The sequence below is a fragment of the Mobula birostris genome, chromosome 5 (assembly GCF_030028105.1).
Source record: "Mobula birostris isolate sMobBir1 chromosome 5, sMobBir1.hap1, whole genome shotgun sequence".
Taxonomy (NCBI): domain Eukaryota; kingdom Metazoa; phylum Chordata; class Chondrichthyes; order Myliobatiformes; family Myliobatidae; genus Mobula; species Mobula birostris.
The window spans coordinates 31,477,149-31,492,499 of NC_092374.1; the positions used below are offsets into that span (position 1 = coordinate 31,477,149).

General features: G+C 43.0%; 1 protein-coding gene across 11 annotated transcripts in view; it reads left to right on the top strand.

Annotated features, from left to right (window-relative positions):
* LOC140197598 (microtubule-associated serine/threonine-protein kinase 4-like) overlaps positions 1-15,351 on the top strand; it is a 437,605-nt gene that overhangs the window by 202,380 nt on the left and 219,874 nt on the right. For all 11 annotated transcript variants that reach the window (XM_072257798.1, XM_072257805.1, XM_072257800.1 and 8 more), the window contains one exon: positions 5,558-5,589. In XM_072257798.1, coding sequence (XP_072113899.1) covers positions 5,558-5,589 — 32 coding nt within the window. The remainder of the gene's footprint in view (positions 1-5,557; positions 5,590-15,351) is intronic.

Genomic DNA, 15,351 nt, shown 5'->3' on the forward strand with positions numbered 1-15,351 from the left:
TCAGTGGTGAAGAAGGCGAATGCAATGTTGGCATTCATTTCCAGAGGAATAGAGTATTGGAGCAGAGATGTGATGTTGGGGCTGTATAAGACGCTGGTGAGACCTCACTTGGAGTACTGTGGGCAGTTTTGGTCTCCTTATTTAAGAAAGGATGTGTTGACATTGGAGAGGGTACAGAGGGATTCGCTAAAATGATCCTGGGAATGAGAGGGTTAACATATGAGGAACGTTTGTCCGCTCTTGGACTGTATTCCTTGGAGTTTAGAAGAATGAGGGGAGACCTCGTAGAAACATTTCGAATGTTGAAAGGCATGGACAGAGTGGATGTGACAAAGTTGTTTCCCATGATGGGGGAGTCTAGTATGAGAGGGCATGACTTAAGGATTGAAGGGCACCCATTCAGAACAGAAATGCGAAGAAATTTTTTTAGCCAGAGGGTGGTGAATCTATGGAATTTGTTGCCATGGGCAGCAGTGGAGGCCAAGTCATTGGGTGTATTTAAGGCAGAGATTGATAGGTATCTGAGTAGCCAGGGCATCAAAGGTTATGGTGAGAAGATGGGGGAGTGGGACTAAATGGGAGAATGGATCAGCTCATGATAAAATGGCGGAGCAGACTCGATGGGCTGAATGGCCGACTTCTGCTTCTTTGTCTTATGGTCTTATGGTACACTGTGAATCTCCTGATTCATCCTTGGTTTTTGGATTGGATATGTTGTTATGTTCCCGAAGGCATACACTCATCCATACAGGTCTTGATGAAGTTGGTGGCAATTGTAGCATATTCATTTGGACTCAGAAGATGAATCCCTGAATATTGTCCAGTCCACTGACTCAGTGCAATCCTGCAAACACTCCTCCACCTCCCTTGGCCATACTGTCTTGGTCCTCACCACTGGTGCAGCGGACTTTAGCCTCTGGGATTAGAAGTACAACCAGGTGATTGGACTTTCCAGAGTGTGGATGTTGGATGGTACAGTCAGCGTTCTTGATGATGGTATAACAGTGCTCAAGTGTACTAATTGCTCTGGTTCCACAGAAATGTTGATAGTAGTTGTTCATAGACTTCAAGCTGGTCTGGTCGAAATCTTCCGCAATGCTATGTGAGGGATCAGAGTGCTCAGTTCCGTGCCTTCTGATTACGTTGCCTAACTCCTACACTGCCTACCTGATGTTGGCTTGAGGTGGAATGTACACCGCTACCAGGATGATGGTGGAAAACTGCTTCAGGAGATAAAGTGGATGATATTTGACCTCCAGATCAGGGTTTCCCAACCTTTTTTGTTTTGCCATGGACCAATACCATTAAGCAAAGGGGCTGTGGACCCTGGGTTGGGAGCTCCTGGTCTAGATGTTCCAGGTCGGCAGAATTTCTTGTTTTAAGGGGGATTCAGTCTATTTTCCCACCTTGCATCATTCTCATTTTTTTTTCATAAACTTTGAAGAACTTTAACTTTGCCAGAGTGTATTCTGATAACTTCATCAAATATAAACTAGTGTAGTGGTTCCCAGCCTTTTATGGCAATCACTGAAGGGCCTGTGGACCCAGGTTGAGAACCCCTGGACTAGTGCATGGCCATGATTTGAGGCCCTCAAGATTTGTCCCTGTGACCTGTATTATACTTGCTGACCGAGGTGGTAATTGGGTAATTCTTTTCACTCCGCCCCCACAAACACCACTATTAAAATGTATACGCTCTCTTTGTCTTGCAAATTTTGACATAGAGGCAAGTGAGCTTGGTGCAGCCGAAGACGTTTGGCTCTCCAATTTAGTTTTAGTCTTGTTATTGTGAAAATAGTTGTTCATTTTGAGAGTGTGGATTCTTGGGCAGTAAAAAGCCGGTTTAACAAATACACAGGAAATGTAGAAACATAGAAAACCTGTAGCACAATACAGGCCCTTCGGCCCACAAAGTTGTGCTGAACATGTCCCTACCTTAGAAATTACTAGGCTTACCTATAGCCCTCTATTTTTCTAAGCTCCATGTACCTATCCAAAAGTGTCTTAAAAGTCCCTATCGTATCTGCCTGCACCACTGTTGCTGGCAGCCCATTCCACACACTCACCACTCTCTCAGTGAAAAAAACTTACCCCTGACATCTCCTCTGGTACCTACTCCCCAGCACCTTAAAACTGCGTCCTCTTGTGGCAACCATTTCAGCCCTGGGAAAAAGCCTCTGACTATCCACACGATCAATGCCTCTCATCATCTTATACATCACTATCAGGTCACCTCTCATCCTCCGTCGCCCCAAGGAGAAAAGGTCGAGTTCACGCAACCTATTCTCATAAGACATGCTCCCCAATCCAGGCAACATCCTTGTAAATCTCCTCTGCACCCTTTCTATGGCTTCCACCTCTTTCCTGTAGTGAGGTGATCAGAACTGAGCACAGTACTCCAAGTGGGGTCTGACCAGGGTCCTATATAGCTGCAACATTACCTCTCGGCTCCTAAATTCAATTCCACGATTAATGGAGGCCAACACACCATACGCCTTCTTAACCACAGAGTCAACCTGCGCAACTGCTTTGAGCGTCCTATGGACTCTGACCCCAAGATCCCTCTGATCCTCCACACTGCCAGGAGTCTTACCATTAATGCTATATTCTGTCATCATATTTGACCTACCAAAATGAACCACTTCACACTTATCTAGGTTGAACTCTATCTGCCACTTCTCAGCCCAGTTTTGCATCCTATCAATGTCCCACTGTAACCTCTGACAGCCCTCCACACTATCCAAAACACCTCCAATCATTGTGTCATCAGCAAACATACAAACCCATCCCTCCACTTCCTCATCCAGGTCATTTTTAAAAATCACAAAGAGTAAGGGTCCCAGAACAGATCCCTGAGGCACTCCACTGGTGACCGACCTCCATGCAGAATATGACCCGTCTACAACCACTCTTTGCCTTCTGTGGGCAAGCCAGTTCTGGATCCACAAAACAATGTCCCCTTGGATCCTATGCTTCCTTACTTTCTCAATAAGCCTTGCATGGGGTACCTTATCAAATGCCTTGCCAAAATCCATATACACTACATCTACGGCTCTTCCTTCATCAATGTGTTTAGTCACATCCTCAAAAAATTCAATCAGGCTTGTAAGGCATGACCTGCCCTTGACAAAGCCATGCTGACTACTCCTAATCATGTTATACCTCTCCAAATGTTCATAAATCCTGCCACTCAGGATCTTCTCCATCAACTTACCAACCACTGAAGTAAGACCCACTGGTCTATAATTTCCTGGGCTATCTCTACTCCCCTTCTTGAATAAAGGAACAACATCCGCAACCCTCCAATCCTCCGGAACCTCTCCCATCCTCCGGAACCTCTCCCGTCCCCGTTGATGATGCAAAGATCATTGCCAGAGGCTCAGCAATCTCCTCCCTCGCCTCCCACAGTAGCCTGGGGTACATCTCATCCAGTCCTGGCGACTTATCCAACTTGATGCTTTCCAAAAGCTCCAGCACATGCTCTTTCTTAATATCCACATGCTTAAGCTTTTCAGTCTGCTGCAAGTCATCACTACAACCACCAAGATCCTTTTCCATAGTGAATACTGAAGTAAAGTATTCATTAAGTTCCTCTGCTATTTCCTCCAGTTCCATACATACTTTCCCACTATCACACTTGATAGGTCCTATTCTTTCATGTCTTATCCTCTTGCTCTTCACATACTTGTAGAATGCCTTGGGGTTTTCCTTAATCCTGCCCGCCAAGGTCTTCTCATGACCCCTTCTGGCTCTCCTAATTTCCTTTTTAAGCTCCTTCCTCTTAGCCTTATAATCTTCTAGATCCCTAACATTACCAAGCTCTCTGAACCTTTTGTAAGCTTTTCTTTTCTTCTTGACTAGATTTATTATTGCCTTTGAACATCATGTACCCTACCATAACTTCCCTGTCTCATTGGAACGTACCTGTGCAGAACTCCACACAAATATCCCCTGAACATTTGCCACATTTCTTCCGTACCTTTCCCTGAGAACATCTGTTCCCAATTTAAGCTTCCAGTTTCCTTCCTGATAGTCTCATAATTCTCCTCACTCCAATTAAACGCTTTTCTATCTTGTCTGTTCCTGTCTCTCTCCAATGCTATTTTAAAGGAGATAGAATTATGATCACTATCTCCAAAATGCTCTCCCACTGAGAGATCTGACACCTGACCAGGTTCATTTCCCAATACCAAATCAAGTACATTCTCTCCTTTTGTAGGCTTATCCACATATTATGTCAAGAAACCATCCTGAACACACCTAACAAATTCCACCCCATCTAAACCTCTTGCTCCAGGGAGATGCCAATTGATATTTGGAAAATTAAAATCTCCCATCACGACAAGTCTGTTATTATTACACTTTTCCAGAATCTGTCTCCCTTTCTGCTTCTCGATGTCCCCGTTATTATTGGGTGTCCTATAAAAAAAACATCAGTACTGTTATTGACCCCTTCCTATTCCTAACCTCTACCCACCGAGACTCTGTAGACAATCCCTCCATAGCATCCACCTTTTCTGTAGCCGTGACATGATCTCTGATCAACAGTGTCACGTCCCACCTCGTTTGCCTCCCTCTCTGTCCTTTCTGACCCGGCACTTGAAGTAGCCATTCCTGTCCCTGAGCCATCCAAGTCTCTGTAATGTGCTCTGTAATGAGAATCCAGGTGCTGGTGGTTGGAGCAAGAAATAAACTGCTGGTGGAACCCAGTAGATCAAACAGCATCTGTAGAGGCAAAAGACTGGTTGACATTTCAGGCCAAGACCTTGCATCAGGAGTTGGGCATAGTGGAATGTTTTTCCTTGGTGAGTTGCAATGAGGAGGATGTGTACTACCATGCTAGAATCATTAGATGTGATTAGCAGCCATCCCTAGATGATCTGCCTTACTTGATTCAATTCATTAGAATGAATTGAAACATTTGAGCCACCCCCCCCCACCCCAACTCCCGTACTACCATAGTAGATAACAGGGTGTAATTAATCACATTGGTTCACACCCTGGAGTTTCCTGTGTTATGGAAATGTATATTCCTTTTTAAGTTCCCAACTTTCCTAAAATTAACAGTGCAAGGTGCTGTTTGCTCTTTCAATAACATCTCCCAAGTAGTTTCGCTGTTTTACACTGATGTGGGTTCAATCTTGAAACTTGCAAATTCGACAGTAGTGTTCAGGTACCCACACAAAATGCTGGAGGAACTCAGCAGGCCAGGCAGCATCTATGGGAAAGAAGTACAGTCGACATTTCGGGCTGAAACGTTGACTGCACTTTCTTCCAGAGATGTTGCCTGCACTGCTGTGTTCCTTTAGCATTTGTGTGTGTTGCTCGGATTTCCAGCATCTGCAGATTTTATCTTGTTAGTGTTCGGGTACTGCTTGCACCTATAATCCACATTTAATAATCAAGATTTAGGAAAAAAAAACACTGAAAATGTCACCTCCACAGAAAGTTTGATTTAGTTGAGGCCACTGCCCTAATTTTTAAACGTAATGAATGTTCACTGTTGAAAATAACTAATGCTAATTTCATTAAAAACCACTTTCTTTTCTCTTTTCAGAAAGAATTGAGCCTTCCCCGAAGAGGGAGTCTGTAAGTAGAACTGATTTATATCTTGCAGTTTTTCTGCAGATAGGTGTCTGATGTTTTCTTTAAACTTGGTTTCATTGTTTGCAGCTTTCTGACCTACAATATATAATTTTCATGCAGTGCAGGATTCGAACTTTGGTGACAAGTTTATGTAAATAAGCCATTATTTTGTTGGTGTGGTGAGATCATCATGTTTAACAACTGCTCAACATGTGCTGGATATTTCAGTGGCTCGCTGGCTGATGAATGTTTTGTTTATACAGTCCTGAGGAGGAGATGATTGGTTGAGGAATTGTGGTCACTCTTCAATTGCTCTACACTTACTGGTTACAGTTAACCATTAATAGTTTGCTTTCTGATAAGAAGCAACATCTTTCAGTTTGGGAAAGTTAACATGAGTTTTTTTTGGCAATGCTTCCATATAGCTTCTAGGCCTGTTGAATTATTGTTCTAACAACTAGGCTAATAGGAAAAACTTGCACATTTCCTGATTGTCAGGATTAGATTTGTGTGTGTAATTTTTTTTATGTAGTATATAAATATTCTTCGCCGTCTGGTGGTGTAGTGGCATCCACACTGGACTTTTGGGGTTAGTGGTCGCGGATTCGAACCCAGCTGGCTCCTTGCTCACTTTTCATCCATGCTGGGTTGAGCATCGAGCTAGCAACTCAAACTTGTAAATAAAACAGACAAATGCTGAAGAAACGGTAAGGTCGCCACCCAATGCGCCACAAGGTGCCAAGAGGAATAACATGAACGTTCAGTTTATTGACCATGTGCTCATTTGACTTGAGTGTACTCAGAATAATCAGCAAGTCCCATCCAAATTAATACCCAGGGTGCCAGCTTCACACACTTCCTTTGTTTTCCACACAACCAAGAGATCTGGTCAACGACTCGAGGAAGAAACCCCATATGCATAAGATGACTCTGGCAGGGAATGATAAAGTGAGGAAGTAACTCTTGGCAAGAGGAACTCTGTTAGGTAACAGCAGGGCAGTAGGATAGTGACTTAGTCTCTGTCAGTATGATGTGTTGGAGACACCTTAATGTCTCCATTCTGGTGGGTCTTGTAAGGAAGTACACTGGATGAGATTTGATGAGTTACAAGAAAACTAAGACCATTGATGTAGTGCAGCATTTCTTGGAAATGATGCTGAGCTAATTAACACTTAGGAATTGATAAAATTCAGTCAAAGTAAATATAAACACTAAAGATCTAAAATACATTGCTAAATATGTAAATACTAAGGTAATGATAAACTTGTCTTGCATACTGTCCATACAGATGTATAACAGTGTATTGAGGTAGTGAAAGGTTGAACAATAACAGGGCAGAGCGAAGTGTTACAGTCATAGAGAAAGTGCAGTGCAGGCAGAGGCAAGGAGCAAGATCACAACAAAGTAGATTGTGATATCTCCCTTTTAATTGTATCATTTGAGAATCTGCAGGCTTCCTAGGAAATCATCGAGATGCAGAGTTGAACAGGCGCTTCCTGGCCCAATGAGTCGCGCTGCCCAGTAACCAACCTATTTATTAAATCAAGTTCACAATTTTATGGAATTCCACTGGAAATTTTGTTGGAGCAAAGCCTCAGCCTTTGTGAGTTAATCTATGTAGATCCAAATGTGGATCATTACTACTTATAGTCACTTAACAGTGATGTGTTTTTGAAGCCTCATGCTGTGGATGTTGTTTGGGAGAGGATGCTGATGTTGGTCCACTTATTGCTCTGCTGGATTTGAAAGATTTTGCAGAGACTGCATTGGTGGTATCTTTTCTGTGTCTTCAGTTGGTTGCTGCAACCAGACCGGGTCTGAGAAGCATAAGAGGGCAAGGGGTTGTGAGCCAGGTGTGAGATCTGCAGTCAAAGGCTGTTCTAAGCCACTGAAGGCAGTCGTGGATTTTATCATTCATGCCCACTTGTTTTGAGAAGTCATTCCTGATTTATGAGAAATGGACCATATCTTCCTGGGTCTTGCAATGGTCTTTACTTTTGGAGCCACATGTTGTACAGTTGGGAGGCATTTGGTAGAGGAGCTTTGTCTGATTGATGTGTCAGACTAGCCTCTTGTATGGTTCAGTAAACAAGTTAATAACCGCTTGGAGCTCTTTTGGTGTGTTCGCTAACACATTGCCGCAGCTTGATCTTTGAGGCTGGGCAGTGTTGATTCGGATTTTCAGGTGAAATAGATTGCATGATTTCAGCAGATGTGTTGGATATGCAGAATTGAACCTGGAAGGATTGACAGGAGCGTAGGGGTAAAAATATAACCTTGCATGGCATTATTCTGTGTTATGATCTGTCCTACTGTAGACCCGTGGTTGTGGGTACCATCATAAAGTAAACACAAGATGTGGAATCTCCCAGGGTCACTCCCACAGGATGGTTGTAAACTGAGATGTTTCTGCTCCTTTGTGGACGTGTTGTGATTCCCACATGGGCCTCATCTGTCGCCTCAGAACCTGTGTGAAAGCAAGTCTTCACTGATGCTAAATGATTGCCTAAGGAGAAATACGGTGCCCATAAAAAAATATTCAACCCCTTTGGAAGTTTTCATGTTTTATTGTTGTTTTACGACATTGAATAGATAGATACATAGATATACATTATTGATCCCGAGGGAAATTGGGTTTCGTTACAGCTGCACCAACCAAGAATAGAGCATAAATATGGCAATAAAAAAACCACAAACAGTCAAACAACAAATGCAAACTATGCCAGAAGGAAATAAGTCCAGGACCAGCCTATTGGCTCAGGGTGTCTGACCCTCCACGGGAGGAGCTGCAAAGTTCGATGGCCACAGGCAGGAACAACCTCCAATGACGCCCAGTGTTGCATCTCGGTGGAATATGGCCGGAGTCCAACAGCAAAAAGTTCAATATCCGGTCCTCAAACACGTTCCACGATCGTAATATGACCAAGATTGCATCATCCGTTGTTAACCAGAACAGCAAGCCCCCAACTCCTTTATGCTTGCCGCTCTCAGTGCAGTTCCGGTCAGCCCAAACGGTCTGGAAGCCCTCGATGGAGAAGTTTTGATCGGGTATGTCCACGTGCAGTCCAAGTGGAGATCTCCTCTTCTCCATAAGTTTCTGTTGTCTCGACCCGGTCCTCTTTCCTCGCCTTTTTGATCCCCCTCTGCGTCCTCTGTGTGTTTTCCTCCAGATTTCAGCAGGGGTGTCCGCCGCTCTATTCGCTAAACTGGCTGGCATAAGCTCAATCAGCTGGTCCATGGAATAAACAACGCGACCATTCTGCTGCGCCGCTAATGAGACGTGTCCAAGTGTAACTATTTCCAGCGCTAAAAACCCAAATAAAACTCTCTCCACCTGCATGTTAGAGAGGGTGCAGTTTCAACGTGTTACCATGGCAAAAAAAAATTCAACAAATAACGTAAGTTTAAAAAAAAGTAAGAAGAAAAAACTAAGAAAACTATTTGGAACGGCTTAAGAGGCTGCATGTATGACCGGCGCTTGCGCACATGGTATCACATGAATTGCAGTGGATTTAATTTAACCTTTTGGCACTGATTAACGAAAAAGGATTTCTCGTATCAGTGTAAACAGATCTCTACAAAATGAACTAAATTAGTTACAAATATAAAACAAAATAATTAATTGCATAAGTATTCACCCCTTTAAAGCCAGTATTTAGTAGATTCACCTTTGGCAGAAAATACATACTTGAGTCTGTGTGGATAAGTCTCTATCAGCTTTGCACATCTAGATATTGTAATTTTTCCCCATTCTACTTTTCAAAACTGCTCCAGCTCTTTCAGACTGCAGGGGGATCGTGAATGAACAACACCTTCAAGTCCAGCCACAAATTCTCAATTGGATAGAGGTCTGGACATTAATTTTGTTGTTTTTAAGCCATTCCTGTGTAGCTTTGGCTTTATGCTTGGGGTCATTGTCTTGCTGGAAAACAAATCTTCTCCCAAATCACAGTTCTCTTGCAGACTGCATAGCATTTAGTCTGATGCCCAAAAAGCTCAATTTTGGTTTCATCAAACCATAGAGTCTTCCAGCTGACTTCAGCATCACCCACATGCTGTCTGGCAAACTCTAGTTAGATTATAATTATGAAGACACGTAGTCCTCTTTTATTGTCATTTAGTAATGCATGCATTAAGAAATGATACAATATTTCCTCCAGTGTGATATCACAAAACACAGGACAGACCAAGACTGAAAAAACCGACAAAACCACATAATTATAGCATATAGTTACAACAGTGCAACTATACCATAACTTGATGAAGAAGTCCATGAGCACAGTAAAAGTTCAAAGTCTCTCAAATGTCCCACATCTCACGCAGATGGGAGAAGGAAGAAAAACTCTCCCTGCCATGCCGACCACAATCCGACTCTGAGTCATCCGAAAACTTCGAGCTCTGATCAGCTCTCCGACACCAAGTACTTGAGCGCCATCTCTGTCCGAAAGATTCGACCACATCCTCGGTTGCCAACAGGCAAAGCCAGGGATTTTGAGGCCTACCCGCCGAAAGATTCCCGACCACGCAGTAACGACAGCAGCAAATGAGCGTTTCAGAAATTTCTCCAGATGTTCCTCTGGGCTTTCATGTCCATTCTCCATCAAATCAGAATTGTCCACGGCCCCTATTTAACAGATACGGTATCATTTTTCACCGGAGGGCTGCGCAGTTGAGGTTTCATGAGTTTTTTTTCCAACAGTGGTTTTCTCTGTGCCACTCCTCCATAAAGTTGAGATTGGTGAAGTAGGGTAAAGAAAAACCCCAAGGCATTCTTCAATTATGTGAAGAACAGAGGGAATGTAGGAGTGAAGGTAGGACCGATTAGAGATAAAGGTGGGAAGATGTGCCTGGAGGCTGTGGAAGTGAGCGAAGTCCTCAATGAATACTTCTTTTTGGTATTCAGCAATGAGAGGGAACTTAATGACAATGAGGACAATATGAGTGAGGTTGATGTTCTGGAGCATGTTGATATTAAGGGAGAGGAGGTGTTGGAGTTGTGAAAATACATTAGGACTGATAAGTCTCTGGGGCCTGACAAAATATTCCCCTGGCCACTCCACGAGGCGAGAGGAGAGATTGCTGAGCCTCTGGCTAGGATCTTTATGTCCTCGTCCACAGGAATAGTACCGGAGGATTGCAGGGAGGTGTATGTTGTCCCCTTGTTCAAAAAAGGTAGTAGAGATAGTCCGAGTAATTATAAACCAGTGAGCCTTACGTCAGTGGTGGGAAAGCTGTTGGAAAAGGTTCTTAGAGATAGGATCTATGGGCATTTAGAGAATCATGGTCTGATCAGGGACAGTCAGCATGGCTTTGTGAAGGGCAGATCGTGTCTAACAAGCCTGATAGAGTTCTTTGACGAGGTGAGCAGGCATATAGATGAGGGTAGTGCAGTGGATGTGATCTATATGGATTTTAGTAAGGCATTCAACAAGGTTCCACACGGTAGGCTTATTCAGAAAGTCAGAAGGCATGGGATCCAGGGAAGTTTGGCCAGGTAGATTCAGAATTGGCTTGCCTGCAGAAGGCAGAGGGTAGTGGTGGAGGGAGTACATTCAGATTGGAGGATTTGTGACTATGGGTGTCCCACAAGGATCGGTTCTGGGACCTCTACTTTTCGTGATTTTTATTAACGACCTGGATGTGGGGGTAGAGAGGTGGGTTGGCAAGTTTGCAGATGAAACAAAGGTTGGTGGTGTTGTAGATAGTGTAGAGGATTGTCGAAGATTGCAGAGAGACATTGATAGGATGCAGAAGTGGGCTGAGAAGTGGCAAATGGAGTTCAACCCAGAGAAGTGTGAGGTAGCACACTTTGGAAGGACAAACTCCAAGGCAGAGTACAAAGTAAATGGCAGGATACTTGGTAGTGTGGAGGAGCAGAGGGATCTGGGGGTACATGTCCACAGATCCCTGAAAGTTGCCTCACAGGTGGATAGGGTAGTTAAGAAAGCTTATGGGGTATTAGCTTTCATAAGTCGAAGGATAGATTTTTAAGAGTCGCGATGTAATGATGCAGCTCTATAAAACTCTGGTTAAGCCACACTTGGAGTACTGTGTCCAGTTCTGGTCGCCTCACTATAGGAAGGATGTGGAAGCATTGGAAAGGGTACAGAGGAGATTTACCAGGATGCTACCTGGTTTAGAGAGTATGGATTATGATCAGAGATTAAGGGAGCTAGGGTTTTACTCTTTGGAGAGAAGGAGTATGAGAGGAGATATGATAGAGGTGTACAAGATAATAAGAGGAATAGATAGAGTGGATAGCCAGTGCCTCTTCCCCAGGGCACCACTGCTCAAAAAAAAGAGGACATGGCTTTAAGGTAAGGGGTGGGAAGTTCAAGGGGGATATTAGAGGAAGGTTTTTTACTCAGAGAGTGGTTGGTGTGTAGAATGCACTATCTGAGTCAGTGGTGGAGGCAGATACACTAGTGAAGTTTAAGAGACTACTAGACAGGTATATGGAGGAATTTAAGGTGGGGGGTTATATGGGAGGCAGGGTTTGAGGGTCGGCACAATATTGTGGGCCGAAGGGCCTGTAATGTGCTGTACTATTCTATGTTCTATGTATGTGTAATCTCTCCTATCTCAGCACTGAAACTTATAACTCCTCCAGAGTTGTCATAGGTCTCTTGGTGGCTTCCCTCACTAGTCCTCTTCTTTCACAGTCACTCAGTTTTTGAGGACACCTGCTGCAGGCAGATTTACAGATGTGCCATATTCTTTCCATTTCCCTGATGATTGACTTATCTGTACTCCAAAGGATATTCAATGACTTGGAAACTTACTTGTATCCATCCTCTGACTTGTGTTTTTCAATAACCTTTTCATGGAGTTGCTTGGAGTGTTCTTTTGTCTTCATTATGCAGTTTTTGCCAGGATACTGACTTACCAGCAGTTGGATCTTTCAGATACAGGTGTATTTTTACCACTTAACTAATTATGTGACTTCTAAAACCAATTGGCTGCTCCAGTGATAATTTGGTGTGTCATATTGAAGGGGAGTGAATACTTACACAACACACACAAAATGCTAGAGGAATTCAGCAGGCCAGGCAGCATCTATAGAAAAAAGTACAGTCAACATTTTGGCTGAGACCCTTCAGCAGGACTTGTATTTTTTTCTGTAGATGCTGCCCGGCCTGCTGAGCTCCTCTAGCATTTTGTGTGCGTTGCTTGGATTTTTGGCATCTGCAGATTTTCTCCTGTTTGTGAATACTTATGAAATCAATTATTTTGTGATTTTATATTTGTAACTAATTTAGATAATCTTTGTAGTGATCTGTTTTCACTTTGATGCGAAAGAGTCTTTTTCTGTTGATCAGTGTCAGAAAAGTCAAATTAAATCATTGTAAAACAATAAAGCACGAAAACTTCCGAGGGGGTGTATACCACCAGGAGTGTTATTCTAGAGCAAAATTTACTGCGGTAAATGTGTTCAATCCGATTAATAACATGGTTTACAGAGAAGAGTCCCAATCAATTAATACGACCTTGACACTCCTTGTGTTTGTGAGATCTCAGCCACTGCCGTTATCAGGATTAGATGGAATATTTGAAATGGTCAGGTGATTTAATAACGTAATGTGTTTAGAAATAAAAATATACTCAATGCACTGAAACTGGTCCAGAATTGATTTTCATATGGGTGCCTCTTTGGCCAACTCTGTATAGATTATGTTTCTGGTTGAGAGATGGGTGGGAGTAACTTCAATAAATATTTTGTGCTTTTACTGTTTAGGGAGGTACCAATGGGTATCCTGCTTATTTAGAATGGTGCACCTTTGGTGTAGCAGAAAGTTTTCCTCAGGTTGGTTAGTTGCTTGGACTTCTCAAGATGAGAGCACGTTTGCCAGTGAAAATTACAGTGTTGGCATTGATTTCATGGGAAGTCTTCTCCCCAAATGATAGTTTTATATACTCTGTGCAGTAATTGTGGCCTATAAGAACTGTGTGGCTCCTGCATAATTGATCTTGGAGGTGACCCAGTTTTTCTACCAGGTGAGACATGAAGGAAAGAAGGTAAAGTGAAATAAGGAGGGATACGAAATCTTGTGCACAGTTGGGATCTGGCTGCTTCAGGAAATGGATTCAGGCAGACGCTTTGAAGGTGACCGTTGTGTTGCTGATTAGTGGACTTAATGAGGTTCACAGACCTTTAGTGTTTTGTGTTTTATGTTTTGTACTCTTTACACTTGGTTTGAGTCACTGGTTTATTAAACACTTTGCTGATGTTATCACACTATCCACCCTACGTCCACAAATAAAGCCTCTATCTATCTATCCAACTAATCTCTTTGCATCCATTCCACAATGTGAGGGAGTAAAAATCTTTGCTTTATGACTCCATCACAATTTACAGACACGTGAACTTATAAGTCTGGTGGCTTGTAGAAGCCTGTTGGTCCTGGCTTTAACGCTGCAGTACCGTATGCTAGATGGAAGCAGCTGAAACAATTTATGGTTGGGGTGACTGGTGTCCCTGATGATTTTTCAGGCCCTCTTTACATACCTGTTGCTGTAAATGTCCTCACTGGAGGGAAGTATACATCTATAGATGTGCTGGGCTGTCCGTACCAGGCGGTGATATGGCCGGTCAGGATGCTCTCAATGGACCCCTGTAGAAGTTCTTGAGGATTTGGGGGCTTATGCCGGACTACTTCAGTTGCCTGATGTGGCAGAGATGCTGTTGTGCTTTTTATTTTGCCACACAGCTGGCGTGTACAGTCCAGGTGAGGTCATCGGTGATGTGTATACTGAGGAACTTGAATCCACTTGCTCTGTAACAGTATTCATGTACATCTTTGCTGTAACCAATGAACAGCATGCCTGTACATCTTTCCAGGAAGAGGTACAGTCAACGTTTCGGGCCGAGACCCTTCGTACTGACGAAGGGTCTTGGCCCGAAATGTCAACTGTACCTCTTCCTAGAGATGCTGCCTGGCGTGCTGCGTTCACCAGCAACTTTGATGTGTGTTGCTTGAATTTCCAGCATCTGCAGATTTCCTCGTGCTTGCCTGTACATCTTTGCTTGGTGGATATATCTATCCAGTCAGAATATTGTAGGTTCAAGCCTCACAGGCAGTTTGCTGCTTTAGTTACACCAAGGTCGTGTTAGTCTACTTCCACCAGTTTAGATAGATGATTTAGACCCTTGGCTCTGATGGAAGAAGAACAAAAGTTCAACTGGTATCTTCTCTAACAGTACGATTGATAAACAAAAAGACAGACTGACTCTGTTTATCTCATTTCTATATGTTTGATCTTGCTGTATTCACAATGGCTGGCTGAAAATTGCTACTGCGGTTCAGGTGGTTTATCCGAGTACTTCTGTGAGATGTGATAGATATAATACGGTCCTTTTCTATTGCACTGAGTTCAGGATTTAGATTATTCTTGCAATATTTTATTTGTGACTCAAGTAACTTCTCTGTTGCTTTCAGCTTTATAACTGAGATCTGTGATTCAGCAAGCTTTGGCAGTAGTTCCCGAATGATCATAATTGCCTGGGCTGTTCTAGGTTGCCACAGAAACAATTGACTGCTGCACTAGCCTTTGATGTATTATATAGACATTGTTGACAATCAGTACCAAAAAAAACTAACCTTAAATTGCTCTATTACTGCTACAGTTGGCCCCAATGTAATCAGAAACACAAGGAGCAAAATTTTCTTATTTATCTGCAAGGATTTGTAACATTCTGTACTACACGTTGTGTGGGTTTTTTAAAATCCTTAATTATCTTCTTAATTCATGCGCCTTTGTAATCAT